The sequence below is a fragment of the Oncorhynchus kisutch genome, linkage group LG19 (genome assembly GCF_002021735.2).
Source record: "Oncorhynchus kisutch isolate 150728-3 linkage group LG19, Okis_V2, whole genome shotgun sequence".
Lineage (NCBI taxonomy): Eukaryota > Metazoa > Chordata > Actinopteri > Salmoniformes > Salmonidae > Oncorhynchus > Oncorhynchus kisutch.
In genome coordinates, this window is record NC_034192.2 from 55,018,807 (window position 1) to 55,038,027 (window position 19,221).

Below are 19,221 nucleotides of genomic sequence, written 5' to 3' on the forward strand. Positions count from 1 at the left end.
TGGACCCACTGGTTGACCTCTAGGTTACAGAGAGCTGGTAGTCCCATCCACCAAGCTACCAGGTGGGTGGTATAGAGGAGATGGACCCACTGGTTGACCTCTAGGTTACAGAGAGCTGGTAGTCCCATCCACCAAGCTACCAGGTGGGTGGTATAGAGGAGATGGACCCACTGGTTGACCTCTAGGTTACAGAGAGCTGGTAGTCCCATCCACCAAGCTACCAGGTGGGTGGTAAAGAGGAGATGGACCTACTGGTTGACCTCTAGGTTACAGAGAGCTGGTAGTCCCATCCACCAAGCTACCAGGTAGGTGGTAAAGAGGAGATGGACCCACTGGTTGACCTCTAGGTTACAGAGAGCTGGTAGTCCCATCCACCAAGCTACCAGGTGGGTGGTATAGAGGAGATGGACCCACTGGTTGACCTCTAGGTTACAGAGAGCTGGTAGTCCCATCCACCAAGCTACCAGGTGGGTGGTATAGAGGAGATGGACCCACTGGTTGACCTCTAGGTTACAGAGAGCTGGTAGTCCCATTCACCAAGCTACCAGGTGGGTGGTATAGAGGAGATGGACCCACTGGTTGACCTCTAGGTTACAGAGAGCTGGTAGTCCCATCCACCAAGCTACCAGGTGGGTGGTATAGAGGAGATGGACCCACTGTTTGACCTCTAGGTTACAGAGAGCTGGTAGTCCCATCCACCAAACTACCAGGTGTGAAACAGGGAAGAGACTCAGGGGGTATGCTAATTTGGTATAGAGCAGACCTAACCCTAAATGAGTCAAAACAGGAACATTTTACATCTGGCTAGAAATGAATGAGGAAATGATCTCAACAGAGAAAAATGTCCTCATGTGTACTAGGCTGGGTAGCCTAGTAGTTAGAGCGTTGGACTAGTAACCGGAAGGAAATAAAATAAATATAAAAAATAATCCCCCCCAATATAATCCCCATACTTTATAGATGAAAGCTTCTCCACCCTAGAAGGGTGCCACAACTCTCAGCACACAGGGGGACAAACATTTACCTGGAGGTGACAGCATTCCCTCCCCCATATGCTCCCCTAGACACAACTACGACAACATATCCAACAAAAACGGGTCACAACTCCTGCAGCTCTGTCGGACGCTGGGTATGTACATAGTCAATGGTAGGCCACGAGGGGGACTCCTACGGTAGGTACACCTATAGCTCATCACTCATCAGTAGTACTGTAGACAACTTTATCAATCACCTCAACCCAGAGTCTCTCAGAGCGTTCACAGTCAGTCCACTGACACCCCTATCAGATCACAGCAAAATCACACTCTACTTGAACAGAGCAATACTCAATGGTCCGACACGTCAAAGCCAAAGGAACTGAAAAATATTACGAAATGCTATAGATGGAAGGAAAATAGTGTGGAAATCTACCAAAAAACAATTAGGCAAATTTTACAAAAATGTACAACAATAACAAATGGTTTGATGAAGAATGCAAAAACCTAAGAAAGAAATTGAGAAACCTACCCAATCAAAAATCATAGAGACCCAGAAAATCTGAGTCTAAACCACTAAAACAATACAGAAATACAATACGGAAAAAGAAGGAACAGCAGGTCAGAAATCATCTCAATGTAATTGAAGAATCCATAGAATCTAACCACTTCAGAATCTAACCACAAACAACAACAGGAAGAGTTATCTATCCAAAACAGAGATGTATGTATAAACCACTTCTCCAATCTGTTTGGCTCTATAACAAAGAACAAACAGCAAAAACATATACATGATCAAATACAAATCTTAGAATCAACTATTAAAGACACCAGAACACATTGGATTCTCCAATTACCTGGAATGAACTACAGGACAAAATAAAACCCCTCCAACCCAAAAAGGCCTGTGGTGTTGATGGTATCCTAAATGAAATGATAAAATACCTCAGTTAGTGCTAAATACGGCTGCTAGAATCCTGACTAGAACCCAAAAATTTGATCATATTACTCCAGTGCTAGCCTCTCTACACTGGCTTCCTGTCAAAGCAAGGGCTGATTTCAAGGTTTTACTGCTAACCTACAAAGCATTACATGGGCTTGCTCCTACCTATCTCTCTGATTTGGTCCTGCCGTACATACCTATACGTACGCTACGGTCACAAGACGCAGGCCTCCTAATTGTCCCTAGAATTTCTATGCAAACAGCTGGAGGCAGGGCTTTCTCCTATAGAGCTCCATTTTTATGGAACGGTCTGCCTACCCATGTCAGAGACGCAAACTCGGTCTCAACCTTTAAGTCTTTACTGAAGACTCATCTCTTCAGTGGGTCATATGATTGAGTGTAGTCTGGCCCAGGAGTGGGAAGGTGAACGGAAAGGCTCTGGAGCAACGAACCGCCCTTGCTGTCTCTGCCTGGCCGGTTCCCCTCTTTCCACTGGGATTCTCTGCCTCTAACCCTATTACAGGGGCTGAGTCACTGGCTTGCTGGGGCTCTCTCATGCCGTCCCTGGAGGGGGTGCGTCACCTGAGTGGGTTGATTCACTGTTGTGGTCATCCTGTCTGGGTTGGCGCCCCCCCCCCCCCTTGGGTTGTGCCGTGGCGGAGATCTTTGTGGGCTATACTCAGCCTTGTCTCAGGATGGTAAGTTGGTGGTTGAAGATATCCCTCTAGTGGTGTGGGGGCTGTGCTTTGGCAAAGTGGGTGGGGTTATATCCTTCCTGTTTGGCCCTGTCCGGGGGTGTCCTCGGATGGGGCCACAGTGTCTCCTGACCCCTCCTGTCTCAGCCTCCAGTATTTATGCTGCAGTAGTTTATGTGTCGGGGGGCTGGGGTCAGTTTGTTATATCTGGAGTACTTCTCCTGTCCTATTCGGTGTCCTGTGTGAATCTAAGTGTGCGTTCTCTAATTCTTTCCTTCTCTCTTTCTTTCTCTCTCTCTCTCGGAGGACCTGAGCCCTAGGACCATGCCCCAGGACTACCTGACATGATGACTCCTTGCTGTCCCCAGTCCACCTGGCCATGCTGCTGTTCCAGTTTCAACTGACCTGAGCCCTAGGACCATGCCCCAGGACTACCTGACATGATGACTCCTTGCTGTCCCCAGTCTACCTGGCCATGCTGCTGCTCCAGTTTCAACTTCCACCTGACTGTGCTGCTGCTCTAGTTTCAACTGTTCTGCCTTATTATTATTCGACCATGCTGGTCATTTATGAACATTGAACATCTTGACCATGTTCTGTTATAATCTCCACCCGGCACGGCCAGAAGAGGACTGGCCACCCCACATAGCCTGGTTCCTCTCTAGGTTTCTTCCTAGGTATTGGCCTTTCTAGGGAGTTTTTCCTAGCCACCGTGCTTCTACACCTGCATTGCTTGCTGTTTGGGGTTTTAGGCTGGGTTTCTGTACAGCACTTTGAGATATCAGCTGATGTACGAAGGGCTATATAAATAAATTTGATTTGATTTGATTTGAAAATATACAGACAACAAATTCCAATTGGCTCTTTAACATCATCCTTAGTGCTGTCATATTCCCCAATATTTGGAACCAAGGACTGATCACCCCAATCCACAAAAGTGGGGACAAATTTGACCCCAATAAACTACCGTGGGATATGCGTCAACAGCAACCTGGGAAAATCCTCTGCATTTTCATTAAGAGCAGATTAACATTTCCTCAGCATAAACAATGTACTGAGCAAAATGTCATTTGGCTTTTTACCAAATTACCATATGACAGACCACATATTCACCCTGCACACCCTAATTGACAAACAAACAAACCAAAACAAAGTCTTCTAATGCTTTGTTGATTTCAAAAGGCTTTCGACTGAATTTGGCATGAGGGTCTGATGTACAAATTGATGGAAAGTGGTGTTGGGGAAAAACATACAACATTATAAAATCCATGTACACAAAAAACAAGTGTGAGGTTAAAATTGGCAAAAACCACAGACATTTCTTTCTACAGGGCGGGGGGGGGGGGTGCAACATAAGCCCCACCCTCTTCAACATATATATCAACGAATTGGCGAGGGCATTAGAACAGTCTACAGCACCCGGGCTCACCCTACTAGAATCTGAAGTCAATTGTCTTCTGTTTGCTATTGATCTGGTACTTCTGTCCCCAATCAATGAGGGCCTACAGCGGCACTTAGATTTTTTTAACAGATTCTGTACAGGTCTGGGCCCTGACAGTAAAGCTCAGTAAGACCAAATAATGGTGTTCCAAAAAAGGACCAGTCGCCAGGACCACGAATACAAATTCCATCTAGACACTGTTGCCCTAGAGCACACAAAAAACTATACATACCTCGGCCTAAACATCAGCGCCACAGGTAACTTCCACAAAGCTGTGAACGATCTGAGAGACAAGGAAATAAGGGCCTTCTATGTCATCAAAAGGAACATAACATTTGACATACCAATTAGCATCTGGCAAAAAATACTTGAATCAGTTATAGAACCCATTGCCCTTTATGGTTGTGAGGTCTGGGGTCCGCTCACCAACCAAGAATTAACAAAATATGACAAACACCAAATTGAGAGTCTCCATGCAGTATTCAGCAAAAATATCCCCTGTGTACAACGTAAAACACCAAATAATGCATGCTGAGCAGAATTAGGACGATACCCGCTCATGATCAAAATCCAGTAAAGAACCATTCAATTCTACAACCACCCAAAAAGAAGCGATTCCCATAGTATTTTTAGTCATATACACATATTTAGCAGATGTTATTGTGGGTGTAGCGAAATGCTTGTGTGACAAGAAGCTAAGGTTAGGGTTGTCTTTTATTCTGAAGTCAAATTCAATGAAAAAGGAGTCAAGAGAAAACATTTTCTATAATACAGATTCTATTTAGGAATCAATGTCTTAAAACAAATCCCTCTTGGTTGGTAATGTAATTATCTAATTTAGCACCACTCTTGAATACATGGCTAATTCATTTCATAAAACACATTCCAAAAGTGACACTTTTTTAATATATATTTTTTTACATATCCTATGTTGGTCAACGCATGTTTTCTTCCTCGTGACGTTGCAAGGACGTATCCGTAGTAACCTGTCCTGTCCAATGCGTGCGCCCCCTCAGAGGTGAAGAGTGTTCCAGTTCATACTGTAAACTGTCTTTGGTTCAAGGTTTGGTTTCGGTGACAGCGCTCCGCTCTATCGGGTTTTGAGAGCCTGGAATACGGGTTACTGAGGCGGAAAGCCGCGTTGTAGAGAGCCAAAATGATGAATATGTGGAAAGTCCGGGAATTGGTTGATAAAGCGTAAGTATTTTCACTATATCCGAGTTCAACACTCGAGTTTACCTGTTTGAGAGAGACACGTACCCAACACTTTGACGTCACGTAGCAGCAGGAAGCTAGTTAGCTTCAGTAGCAAGTTCTAGCAGTCAAAACACGGGACAAAATCTACTTTTTCGCCATTCGACTTTTTAACCATTTTAATCTTGTCTGGAAGTATCCGACGAGCGATTGATAACGCGGCTAGAAAGTTAAGTTATCTGTTTTTATAAAGATGAGATGGCTGTTATCCAGCTAGCTAATTATCTAGCGTAACGACGTTAGAATGAAATAGTTTTTTGCGCAGTTTCACAGTCAGTTTGTTGTTTGGTTAGCTAGCAAGCACATTTACTGAGCTAGGGAATTGGCTAGCTCAAAACCAAACGTATGCACTTACGTAAGGGGAAATCTTTCTGTAAACATGGGTACTATTAGTTGTGGCAAAGGCCTTGAATGCTAATTGGATGTATTCTGACAAGCCAACTTCCGGGTGTGAAAGTAACAAGCATACCAACCAGAACTTTTTGCTTTTCTCTCATGTCTCAGGTCTATCAAAACGGCCACATCTCAGTTGACATAACTATAATAAATTGCTGTATTTATATATAATGATATATATTTTTTTTTTACAAAGTATAGGATGATCCAAGTAAGCCTAGAACACCTGTATATCTCACTCAAACGTCTGCCTAGCTACCTGTATACTTCTTAGTATGCTAGCTATAGGCTAAATTCTGAAAACAATTACAATACATTTGACTGGAGTGTATGTTTGTTATGGGCCTCTTGCATTTGCAAAATGGAGAAGCTTTGCATGCAGAAGCAGAAAGTTGGAGCCTAGATCACTATCAGTCACTCTCTGTTGATACAGTACGAGAGAGAGCACTGTAATGTGTAACTCTGTAATAAACAATTACTTGCTGAATGCAACTATAGATTGATTGGACAATCAATAGGCAATGTCACACTTCATACAGTTGCATTGTGAAGACATTGCTGTTGCTACATTATTAGCTAAAGTAGCTCGCCAGAGTTTGATTAAAAATAAAGTTCTCTGCGAGTGTGTCCCAAATGGCACAGTTTTCCCTAAATAGTCCACTGCTTTTGACCATAGGTCAATTCCCTAAATAGTCCACTGCTTTTGACCATAGGGAATAGGATGCCATTTGGGACAGAAACTAAGAGTGGATTGCATAGCACAGTTGCGTTGCATGGCATTCATGGGAATAAACCAGATTAGCCTAGACCTTGTACAGTCGCTGTTAGCGGAGATTGAAACTGAAGGCTTGAACGAATGGCTGAATGGTTCCACCTCTGAGCAAGAGCCACACCTGGTTTAGCCGGCTTATTGTTTTCTTTTGTCCTCCTCTCGTATAGTTCACTGTCCCTCACTGCTGAGTAATGACCTGTGATAGACCGTACAGCACACACACAGGCCTACCGTAGAGCTCTGGGAAGTAGTGGGAGAATGCAATCTCCACTTAAAAGCTTTAACAGCTGGTTTGGTGAGCTTTGGCAACAGCAGAAGCGAACAGTTCCTGTCCAAGAACACATTCCTGCAAAAAAGTAGAGAGAGAGAATGATTGAGACAACTTTTTAAGTGTTTCCCAAACAAGCACATATATTATTCCTCAATAATGATGGATCAGCTCCTAGAGGGATATTACCACCTATGGCTGCAAAAACACTGTTGATGTGGTGCTTAACCAATACTAATGCACTAAATCACAGATTGGGTACGTCATTGCGCACATGTTGTCACGCATCATGAAACACATTAAGTCAACATTGCGTTATATAGGCCTATATAGGTCCATGTAGCCAATGTATATTTTATTGCAGTCATCTGTCTTCATTTGAATCATCATTTTTATCCTTCTCTTGTTTGTAAACATTGCAAATACTGTAGCAACGTTGTATTTGTAGTCAACTTCCTTCTGATCTTGATTCTACAGTGCCTTCAGAAAGTACTCCCACCTCTTGACTTTTTGTACCTTTTTTCCCTTTAAAATAGATACAATTTAGAAGTTGTGTCACTGGCCTACACAAAATACCCTGCCCATAATGTCAAAGTGGAATTATTTTTTTATGTTCACAAATTAATTTAACATAAAAAGCTGAAATATCTTGAGACAAAAAATATTCAACCCCTTTTGTTATAGTAAGCCTCAATAAGTTCATAACAAGTCACACAATAAGTTGCATGGACATCTCTGTTTGCAATAATGGTGTTTAACATGGTTTTTGAATGACTACATCATCTCTGTACCCCCACACATACAATTATCTGTAAGGTCCCTCAGTCAAGCAGTGAATTTCAAACACTGATTCAACCACAAAGACCAGTTAGGTTTTCCAATGCCTCCAAAGAAGGTCGCCTATTGTTAGATTGGGAAACTGCTCAGGGATTTCACCATGAGGCTAATGGTGACTTTAAAACAGTTAAGAGTTTAATGGCTATGATAGGAGAACATTGAGGATGGATCAACATTGTAGTTACTCCACAATACTAACCTAATTGACAGAGTGAAAAGAAGGAAGTTTATTCCAGAACATGCATCCTGTTTGCAACAAGGCACTAAAGTAATACTGCAAAAAAATGTGGCAAAGCAATTAACTTTTTGTCGAATACAAAGTGTTATGTTTGGGTCAAATTCAATACCACTCTCCATATTTTCTAGCATAGTGATGGCTGCATCATGTTATGGGTATGCTTGTAATAGTAAGGACTTGGGAGTTTTTCAAGATAAAAAATAATACAAAAAATACAGCCCGACAGGATGCTCTCGATTGTGCATCTGTAGAAGTTTGAGAGTGCTTTTGGTGACAAGCCGAATTTCTTCAGCCTCCTGAGGTTGAAGAGGCGCTGCTGCGCCTTCTTCACAACTCTGTCTGTGTGGGTGGACCAATTCAGTTTGCCCGTGATGTGTATGCCGAGGAACTTAACTTGCTACCCTCTCCACTACTGTCCCATCGATGTGGATAGGGGGGTGCTCCCTCTGCTGTTTCCTGAAGTCCACAATCATCTCCTTTGTTTTGTTGACGTTGAGTGTAAGGTTATTTTCCTGACACCACACTCTGAGGGCCCTCACCTCCTCCCTGTAGGCCGTCTCGTCGTTGTTGGTAATCAAGCCTACCACTGTAGTGTCGTCCGCAAACTTGATGATTGAGTTGGAGGCGTGCATGGCCACGCAGTCGTGGGTGAACAGGGAGTACAGGAGAGGGCTCAGAACGCACCCTTGTGGGGCCACAGTGTTGAGGATCAGCAGGGTGGAGATGTTGTTACCTACCCTCACCACCTGGGGGCGGCCTGTGAGGAAGTCCAGTACCCAGTTGCACAGGGCGGGGTCGAGACCCAGTGTGAGTTTGGAGGGTACTATGGTGTTAAATGTTTAGCTGTAGTCGATGAACAGCATTCTCACATAGGTATTCCTCTTGTTAGGGCAGTGTGGTTGAGATTGCGTCGTCTGTGGACCTATTGGAGTGGGTCTAGGGTGTCAGGTAGGGTGGAGGTGATATGGTCCTTGACTAGTCTCTCAAAGCACTTCATGATGCCGGAAGTGAGTGCTACGGGTGGAAGTCGTTTAGCTCCGTTACCTTAGCCTACTTGGGAACAGGGACAATGGTGGCCCTCTTGAAGCATGTGGGAACAGCAGACTGGGAAAAATAATTGATTGAATATGTCCGTAAACACACCAGCCAGCTGGTCTGCTCATGCTCTGAGGATTCAGCTGGGGATGCCGTCTGGGACAGCAGCCTTGCGAGGGTTAACACGTTTAAATGTTTTACTCACGTCGGTTGCAGTGAAGGAGAGTCCGCAGGTTTTGGTAGCGGGCCGTGTCAGTGGCACTGTATTGTCCTCAAAGCGGGCAAAAAAGTTATTTAGTCTTCCTGGGAGCAAGACATCCTGGTCCGTGACAGGTCTGGTTTTCTTTTTGTAATCCGCGATTGACTGTAGACCCTGCCACATACCTCTTGTGTCTGAGCATTTGAATTGTGACTCTACTTTGTCTCTATGCTGACGCTCAGCTTGTTTGATTGCCTTGCGGAGGGAATAGCTACACTGTTTGTATTCGGTCATGTTTCCGGTCACCTTGCCCTGGTTAAAAGCAGTGGTTTGTGCTTTCTGTTTCATGCGAATGCTGCCATCAATCCACAGTTTATGGTTTGGGAATGTTTTAATTGTTGCTGTGGGAACGACATCGTCAATGCACTTTCTAATGAACTCGCTCACCGAATCAGCGTATTCGTCAATGTTGTTGTTGGAAGCAATGCGGAACATATCCCAGTCCACGTCTTCAAATCAGTCTTGAAGCGTGGAATCAGATTGGTCAGACCAACGTTGAACGGACCTGAGCGCGGGAGCTTCTTGTTTTAGCTTCTTTCTGTAGTCAGGGAGCATCAAAACTGAGTCGTGGTCAGCTTTTCCGAAAGGAGGGCGGGGGAGGGCCTTATATGCGTCGCGGAAGTGAGAATAGCAATGATCCAAGGTTTTACTGGCCCTGGTTGCGCAATCCATATGCTGATACAATTTAGGGAGTCTTGTTTTCAGATTAGCCTTATTAAAATCCCCAGCTACAATGAATGCAGCCTCAGGATATGTGGTTTCCAGTTTGCAAAGAGTCAAATGAAGTTTGTTCAGGGCCATCGATTTGTCTGCTTGGGGGGGGAATATATGGGAGTTGTGCGCAATGTGCCTGTCTCCGGAGCCTGACCAGAAGACTGCTTCGTTTGCCTCTTTTACGACGTCGTTGTTTTGGGTCGCAGGCTGGGATCCATTCCGTTGTCCTGGGTGGAAGGCAGAACACAGGATCCGCTTCGCGAAAGTCATATTCCTGGTCGTACTGATGGTGAGTTGACGTTGCTCTTATATTCAGTAGTTCTTCCCGACTGTATGTAATGAAACCTAAGATTACCTGGGGTACCAATGTAAGAAATAACACGTAAAAATACGAAATACTGCATAGTTTCCTTGGAACGTGAAGCGGCCATCTCTGTTGGCGCCGGAAGTGTTATCTATCCCTCTATCCTATCATCTATGTATATATCCCTCTATCCTATCCACTATGTATATTACCCTCTATCATATCCTCCTATCCTCTCTGTATCTATCCCTCTATCCAGCCTCTCTGTATCTATCCCTCTATCCTATCCTATCCTCTCTGTATCTATCCCTCTATCCTATCCTCCTATCCTCTATGTATCTATCCCTCTATCCTATCATCTGTGTATCTATCCCTCTATCCTATCATCTGTGTATCTATCCCTCTATCCTATCCTCTCTGTATCTATCCCTCTATCCTATCCTCTCTGTATCTATCCCTCTATCCTATCCTCTCTGTATCTATCCCTCTATCCTATCCTCTCTGTATCTATCCCTCTATCCTATCCTCTCTGTATCTACCCCTCTATCCTATCCTCTCTGTATCTATCCCTCTATCCTATCCTCTCTGTATCTATCCCTCTATCCTATCCTCTCTGTATCTATCCCTCTATCCTATCCTCTCTGTATCTATCCCTCTATCCTATCCTCTCTGTATCTATCCCTCTATCCTATCCTCTGTGTATCTATCCCTCTATCCTATCCTCTGTGTATCTATCCCTCTATCCTATCCTCTCTGTATCTATCCCTCTATCCTATCCTCTGTGTATCTAAAAAACAAAATACGGCATAGTTTCATAGGAACGCGAAGCGAGGCGGCCATCTCTGTCGGCGCCGGAAGTCAAGGGGTGTGAATACTTTCTGAAGACTGTATGTTTATAGCGGAGATCTTCTGTGAATAAAATACCTAACAGTGTACTTTGGCTGCTCTACGAGTGGTCTGGATTTTAAGAGCCACATTACTAAGAAGGCTCTGGGAAACGAGGTGGGGAAACGAGGGCCTTGAGTAGAGATGTTGAGATGTAGAGATGTTGTGAGTGGGAAAACACCTATCAGAGTACAGCCATGTTCCACAAAGGCGACTGAATGCTGGACTTGAATCAAGGGACTGGCAATCTTGTGTCAAAGTCTTGCCGGCAGTCACATGGAAAAATTGATACAATATTAAATAAATAGGCCTAAAGACTTTATTTGTACTAGTTACAGGATGAAGGAAATTGGTGCGTGTATTGAAGACAGACGTGCAATGAAACGGAAGCCTTTGCCATATTGTGTGTCACAGATTACACACATAGATATATATACACACACGATCAGAGGCTTCCTTTTGATCAGGTTGATATGTGGGACAGAGGAAGCTAGCAAGTCTTCTGAGAAGAGAAAAGATAACTGTCTTGTCTAAATGTTAGGCTATATCACTTTAAGGTTTATCACTACGTTTCAAAGCGCCATTTCCTGGTTGCTACAATTCTAATTGTCGGCCTAATTTTTGTTTGTGACAAAACAAGCAAGTGTAGTGTAGAGAATCCTTGTACCATCTAAACCGCTGTGAAATATATTTTCCATAACCAAAAATATTGTACATTCAGCTGTTTTTGAAGCTGGTGTACAAAACCAAAAGTAAAATACGCAAAAACGAAACTTGAGGATGGGAAGCATAGAAATAGCGCCCATAGAACAGATCTACCGCTTCTTAGACTCGCATCTATAACATACATTTCTATGGGAATTTGTTCGGGTCGCTCCAGAAGTTACATATCTCAGCTTTAAGAACTCATAGGCTATTTGAATTGCTCTTTGCACCAACTAGCTCTTTACTAGTTATTAAGAGGATGATATTTTGTAACTTTGACATTACAACAGTCACTCTCTGTCTTCTACAGTACTTTACACTACAAGCCTTCAGAAACACAGAGAGGGTGTGTCCTCTCTCATCTCCTCTCAGCTGTCTGTCTGACAGGGCCCAGTAAGAGGGGCCTTGTGGCCCAAAACATTGGCCTGCTTTGTGTCTTCAATTCCACTGCTCTGCTAAATCTATGCTCTGGGTAGAAGTTGTAGGCACGGATCTAAGATCAGCTTATCCTCTAAATCCAAACTTTAGCAATAAGGGATTGAAAAACTGACGGACCTCAATGCCTTCTGTGTCCTACTGCATGGGGTTATAGCTGAGCTGAGTCCTACTGCATGGGGTTATAGCTGAGCTGAGTCCTACTGCATGGGGTTATAGCTGAGCTGAGTCCTACTGCATGGGGTTATAGCTGAGCTGAGTCCTACTGCATGGGGTTATAGCTGAGCTGAGTCCTACTGCATGGGGTTATAGCTGAGCTGAGTCCTACTGCATGGGGTTATAGCTGAGCTGAGTCCTACTGCATGGGGTTATAGCTGAGCTGAGTCCTACTGCATGGGGTTATAGCTGAGCTGAGTCCTACTGCATGGGGTTATAGCTGAGCTGAGTCCTACTGCATGGGGTTATAGCTGAGCTGAGTCCTACTGCATGGGGTTATAGCTGAGCTGAGTCCTACTGCATGGGGTTATAGCTGAGCTGAGTCCTACTGCATGGGGTTATAGCTGAGCTGAGTCCTACTGCATGGGGTTATAGCTGAACAGAGTGGAAGTCAGTAGATAGATCATCCTTGGTCTGGGTAACTGTAGCCTATGCTAGGCCTCAGGCCGATGTGTTGAATATCAGTGCTCAATATATTCCTATTTCTCTGGTTTTCTTTCAGCCTGGCTAGATTCCCAGTGCTGATGCTTAGTGGGGAGGTTTTTCAGATCACCAATTCTTGCACAATATTTGTTTCTGTGAGCTATATTTGAACTATAAATAAAGTTTGACTAGCTAAACGGCCCTGTTTTGTTACCACGGTATGGGAATAAGCAGACACAGTTCCCTGTTTAGCTTCCACATTTTATGCTAGCTCCTAGCCTTGACCTTAATAACCGTGATTATGCCTGCTTCTGTTTTTATTACTTTGCAGCTTGTCTGTATCTTTGAAACTGTATAAAACTACTCTTAAAGCAAGTCCATTACAGACTCTACTTAGTAGCTCTGGGCCATGTGTAGCTCTGTAACTCAGACATTGATACTAGGTTGCTTGGGGGCACCCCACCCTTCATTTACCATGAAACAGCATAGCTTCTCTCACACTAACTCAAATCAAATCAAACTTTATTTGTCACATGCGCCGAATACAACAAGTGTAGACCTTATCGTGAAATGCTGACTTACAAGCCCTTTACCAACAGTCCAGTTCAAGAAAGAGTTATTATTAAAGAGTTAAATATTTGGCTAATTAACTAAAGTAAAAAAGAATACAAAATAACTAAATCAAATAACTAGGCTATATGTAGGGGGTACCGGTACCGCGTCAATGTGCGGGGGTACAAGTTAGTCAAGGTAATTTGTACATGGAGGTAGGAGTGAAGTAATTATGAATAGATAATAAACAGCGAGTAGCAGCAGTGTACAAAACAAATGGGATATGGGGGGGGGGTCAATGTAAATAGTCCGGTGGCCATTATATTAATTGTTCAGCAGTCTTAGGGCTTGGTGGTGGTAAGCTGTTGAGGAGCCTTTTAGTCCTAGACTTGGCGCTCCGGTACTGCTTGACGTGCGGTAGCAGGGAGAACAGTCTATGACTTGGGTGGCTGGAGTCTTTGACAATTCTTTGGGCTTTCCTTTGACACCATCTAGTATATATGTCCTGGATGGCAGGAAGCTTGGCCCTAGTGATGTACTGGGCCGTAGGGACTAACCTATATAGTGCCTTAGTCAGATGCCGAGCTGTTGCCATACCAAGCGGTGATGCAACCGGTCAGGATGCAACCTGCTCCACTGCAGCCCCGTCGATGTTAATGGGGGCCTGTTCGGCCCGCCTTTTCCTGTAGTTCACGATCATCTCCTTTGTCTTGCTCACATTGAGGGAGAGGTTGTTGTTCTGGCATCACAGTGGCAGGTCTCTGACCTCCTCCCTGTAGTCTGACTTATCGTTGTCAGTGATCAGGCCTAACACTATTGTGTCGTCAGCAAACTTAACCTTTCTAGGGTAGGTGGGACAGTAGCGTCCCACCTGGCCAACATCCAGTGAAATTGCAGAGCGCCAAATTCAAAAATACTAAATTCAAATATTTAACTTTCTTGAAAATATGTTATTATACATCAAAATAAAGCTTAACTTCTTGTTAATCCAGCCGCCATGTCAGATTTCAAAAAGGCTTTACGGCGAAAGCAAACCATGCGGTTTTCTGAGGACAGCGTCCCGCATACAAAAACATGAAAAACATTTTTCAACCAGGCAGGTGCGACACAAAAGTCAGATATGGCGCTATAAAAAAAATGCCTTACCTTTTGATCTTCTTCTGTTGGCACTCCAAAAGGTCCCAGTTACATCACAAATGGGCCTTTTGTTCGATAATGTCCTTCTTTATATCCATAAAAACTCCATCAAAACTCGCTTCAGTCAATAATCCACCCATTTTCACTACATCAAAATGAATCCCAATCGTTACTAATAAACTTTTCCAAACAAGTCAAACAACTTTATAATCAAACCTTAGGTACCCTAATATGTAAATAAATGATAACATTCAATACGGAGAATCGTTATTGTCTTTACCAGAGAAAAATAATAAAGAAGGCGCTTTCTTCCAGGCGCTTGGAAACACTACAGCCAAAATGGGAGCCACCCAGAAAAACTACAATTTCTGTGTCATTTTTCCAAAAACCAGCCTGAAACTTTCTAAAGACTGTTGAAGCCCGAAGCCCTAGGAACTGCAATCTGGGAGGCCTTGGCCTTATTATTAAAGTAATAGCCATTGAAAAAAGTGGTAAGCTGAACATTTTTTGGGGGGGATGGTTTGTCCTTGGGGTTTCCCCTGCCATATCAGTTCTGTTATACTCCGACATTATTTTAACAGTTTTAGATACTGTAGAGTGTTTTCTATCCAAATCTACCAATTATATACATATCCTAACTTCTGGGCCTGAGTAACAGGCAGTTTACTTTGGGCACGCTTTTCATCCAGATGTCAAAATACTGCCCCCTACCCCAGAGAGGTTAATGATGGTATTGGAGTCATGTTTGTCCATGCAGTTGTGAGTGAACAGGGAGTACAAGAGGGTACTAAGTACACACCCCTGAGGGGCCCCAGTGTTGAGGATCAGCGTGGCAGATGTGTTGTTGCCTACCCTTACCACCTGGGTACGGCACGTCAGGAAGTCCAGGATCCAGTTGCAGAGGGAGATGTTTAGTCCCAGGGTCCTTAGCTTAGTGATGAGCTTCGAGGGCACTATGGTGTTGAACACTGAGCTGTAGTCAATGAACAGAATTCTCACATAGGTGTTCCTTTTGTCCAGGTGGGAAAGGGCGGTGTGGAGTGCGATTGAGATTGCATCATCAGTGGATCTGTTGGGGCAGTATGCAAATTGGCCTTTGGTATCTGGGAGGATGCTGTTGTGTGCCATGATCAGCCTTTCAAAGCACTTCATGGCTACTGACGTGAGTGCTACGGGGCAGTAATCATGTAGGTAAAAAGTTATCTTCGCTTCCTTGGGAACAGATACTATGGTGGTCTGCTTGAAACATGTAGGTATTACAGACTCGGCCAGGGAGAGGTTGAAAATGTCAGTGAAGACACTTGTCAGTTGGTCTGCGCATGCTTTGAGTGCACGTCCTGGTAATCCGTCTGGCCCAGCGGCTTTGTGAAAGTTGACCTGTTAAACTTCTTAAGGTATAGGGGGCAGCATTTTCACTTTTGGATAAATAGCATGCCCAATTTCAACATCCTGCTACTCATGCCAAGAATATAAGATATGCATACTATTAGTAGATTTGGATAGAAAACACTCTGAAGTTTCTAAAACTGCTTGAATCATGTCTGTGAGTATAACAGAACTTATGTAGCAGGCAAAACCCCGAGGGCTAAATCCAGACCTCCATGGGTTGATAAATTTGATTTCCATTGATAATTTTTGTGATTTTGTTGTCAGGACATTCAACTATGTAAAGACAAAAGAATTTAATAAGAATAATTCATTCATTCAGATGTAGGAAGTGTTATTTTAGTGTTCCCTTTATTTTTTTGAGCAGGTTATATCTTACCTTTACCTCCCCCTGTAGAACCAATGTGGTGATGAACTACTCAGAGGTGGAGTCTAAAGTGAGGGAGGCCACCAACGATGACCCCTGGGGACCTTCAGGACAGCAGATGGCCGATATTTCCAGGTAGGGGCGCTGTTCACAACACACCCACACACTACTTTACAGGAAAAATAGTTGTTTAAATTAAATACCGTTCCCATGTAGCTAAACTCTATACCTCTTCCTCTCTCTCTGGCTCTCCCTCTCTCTTCCCACTGCCTCTCTCCTCCCTCTCTCTCTCTTTATCTCTCTCTTCTCCTCCCTCTCTCTCTCTCCTCCCTCTCTCTCTTTATCTCGCTCTCTTCTCCTCCCTCTCTGTCCTCCCTCTCTCTCTGTCTCTCTCTCTCTGGCTCTCTGTGTCCTTTCTCGCGCTCTCTGTCTACCCCCCCTCCCTCAGATGTACGTTTATGTATGAGCAGTTTCCAGAGGCGATGAACATGCTGTGGATCAGGATGCTCCGGGAGAACAAGAAGAATTGGAGAAGGGTCTACAAGGTCCGAGAGAAGCTATAACCTGTCATAAGCATGAAAGTTGCACACTATATACACGGAGTGTACTAAATATTAGGAACACCTTCCTAATATTCAGCTGCAACCCCCTTTGCCATTAGAACAGGCTCAATTCATCGGGGCATGGACTCTACAAGGTGTTGAAAGCGTTCCACAGGGATGCTGGTCCATGTTGCCTCCAATGCTTCCTACAGTTGTGTCAAGTTGGCTGGATGTCCTTTGTGGACCATTGTTGATACACACAGGAAACTGTTGAGCGTGAAAAACCCAGCAGAGTTGCAGTTGTTGACACAAACCGGTGCGTCTGGCAGCTACTACCATAATCTGTTCAAAGGCCCATTCAGCCTACAATCCATGTCTCAGTTGTCTCTAGGCTTAAAAATCCTTCTTTAACCTGTCTCCTCCCCTTCATCTACACTGATTTGAAGTGGATTTAACAAGTGACATCAATAAGCGATCATAGCTTTCACCTGGTCAGTCTGTCATGGAAAGAACAGGTGTTCCTAATGTTTTGTACACTCGGTGTATGCTTCCAACAATGTAATGGGTAGACCTTGGTTAGATTGGGAGCATATAGACTCTGACTTTCTTTCTTTCTAGGACCAAGACATAAGCCATAGCTATTCAACTCTCTAAACATGACATAGAGGGGTCATCATGAGAAGTTATAACAGTTTTCCATCTCTTCTCCCCAGTCTCTGCTGCTGTTGTCCCACCTCATCAGGAACGGTTCAGAGAGAGTTGTCACCAGCTCCAGAGAACACATCTACGACCTACGATCTCTGGAGAGCTACCACTTTGTAGGCAAGTACTCTGCTCTCTCTCTGTCTGCCGTCTCGCTCTCTCTCTGGCTGCCGTCTCGCTCTCTCTCTGGCTGCCGTCTCGCTCTCTCTCTGGCTGCCGTCTCGCTCTCTCTCTGGCTGCCGTCTCGCTCTCTCTCTGGCTGCCGTCTCGCTCTCTCTCTGGCTGCCGTCTCGCTCTCTCTCTGGCTGCCGTCTCGCTCTCTCTCTGGCTGCCGTCTCGCTCTCTCTCTGGCTGCCGTCTCGCTCTCTCTCTGGCTGCCGTCTCGCTCTCTCTCTGGCTGCCGTCTCGCTCTCTCTCTGGCTGCCGTCTCGCTCTCTCTCTCTCTCTCTCTGGCTGCCGTCTCGCTCTCTCTCTCTCTCTCTCTGGCTGCCGTCTCGTGCTCTCTCTCTCTGGCTGCCGTCTCTCTCTCTCTCTCTCTGGCTGCCGTCTCGCTCTCTCTCTCTCTCTCTCTGGCTGCCGCTCGCTCTCTCTCTCTCTCTCTCTGGCTGCCGTCTCGCTCTCTCTCTCTCTCTCTCTGGCTGCCGTGCCGTCTCCGCTCTCTCTCTCGTCTCCTCTCTGGCGTCGTCTCGCTCTCTCGGCTCTCGCTCGCTCTCTCTCTCCTCTCTGGCTGCCTTCTCTCTCCTCTCTCTCTCTCTGCTGGCTGCCGTCTCGCTCTCTCTCTCCTCTCTCCTCTGGCTGCTCGTCTCTCTCTCCTCCTCCTCCATCTCTCTCCTCCTCGCTCTCGGCTGCCTCGGCTCGCTCGCTCTCTCTACTCTCTCTGGCTGCCGTCGCTCTCGGCTCCGCTCGCTCTCTCTCTTCTCTCTCTCTCTCTCTGGCGCCGTCTCGCTCGCCTCTCTACGCCTCTCTCTCTCTCCTTCTCTACTCCCTCTCTCTCTCTGGCTGCCGTCTCGCTCTCTCTCTCTCTCTCTCTCTCTCTCTCTGGCTGCCGTCTCGCTCTCTCTCTCTCCTCTCTCTCTCTCTTCTCTCTCTCTCTCTCTCTCTGGCTGCCGTCTCGCTCTCTCTCTCTCTCTCTCTCTCTCTGGCTGCCGTCTCGCTCTCTCTTCTCTCTCTCTCTTCTCTCTCTCTGGCTGCCGTCTCGCTCGCTCTCTCTCTCTCTGGGCTGCCGTTCGCTCTCTCTCTCTCTCTTCTCTGGGCTGCCGTCTCGCTCTCTCTCTCTCTCTCTCTCCTCTCTGGCTGCCGTCTCGCTCTCTCTCTCTCTCTCTCTCTGGCTGCCGTCTCGCTCGCTCTCTCTCTCTCTCTGGCTGCCGTCTCGCTCGCTCTCTCGCTCTCTCTGGCTGCCGTCTCGCTCGCTCCTCTCGCTCTCTCTGGCTGCCGTCTCGCTCTCTCGCTCTCTCTGGCTGCCGTCTCGCTCTCTCGCTCTCTCTGGCTGCCGTCTCGCTCTCTCTCTCTGCCGTCTCTCTCTCTCTCTCCTCTCTCTCTCTCTCTCTTCTCTCGCTCTCGCTCTTCTGGCTGCCGTCTCGCTCTCCGGCTCTCTTCGCTCTCTGGCTGCCGTTCGCTCTCTCTCGCTCTCTGGCTGCCGTCTCGCTCTCTCGCTCGCTCTCTGGCTGCCGTCTCGCTCTCTCTCGCTCTCTGGCTGCCGTCTCGCTCTCTCTCGCTCTCTGGCTGCCGTCTCGCTCTTCTC

General features: G+C 45.5%; 1 protein-coding gene across 1 annotated transcript in view; it reads left to right on the forward strand.

The window, feature by feature from the left end:
- Positions 1–4,991: 4,991 nt before the first annotated feature.
- The window catches only part of LOC109879845 (clathrin interactor 1-like), a 35,589-nt gene continuing 21,359 nt past the window's right edge, over positions 4,992–19,221 (forward strand). The window contains exons 1-4 of the mRNA XM_031797528.1: positions 4,992–5,250; positions 16,267–16,371; positions 16,685–16,781; positions 17,492–17,741. Of these exons, the coding sequence (XP_031653388.1) occupies positions 5,210–5,250; positions 16,267–16,371; positions 16,685–16,781; positions 17,492–17,741 (493 nt within the window). The 5' untranslated portion in view covers positions 4,992–5,209. The remainder of the gene's footprint in view (positions 5,251–16,266; positions 16,372–16,684; positions 16,782–17,491; positions 17,742–19,221) is intronic.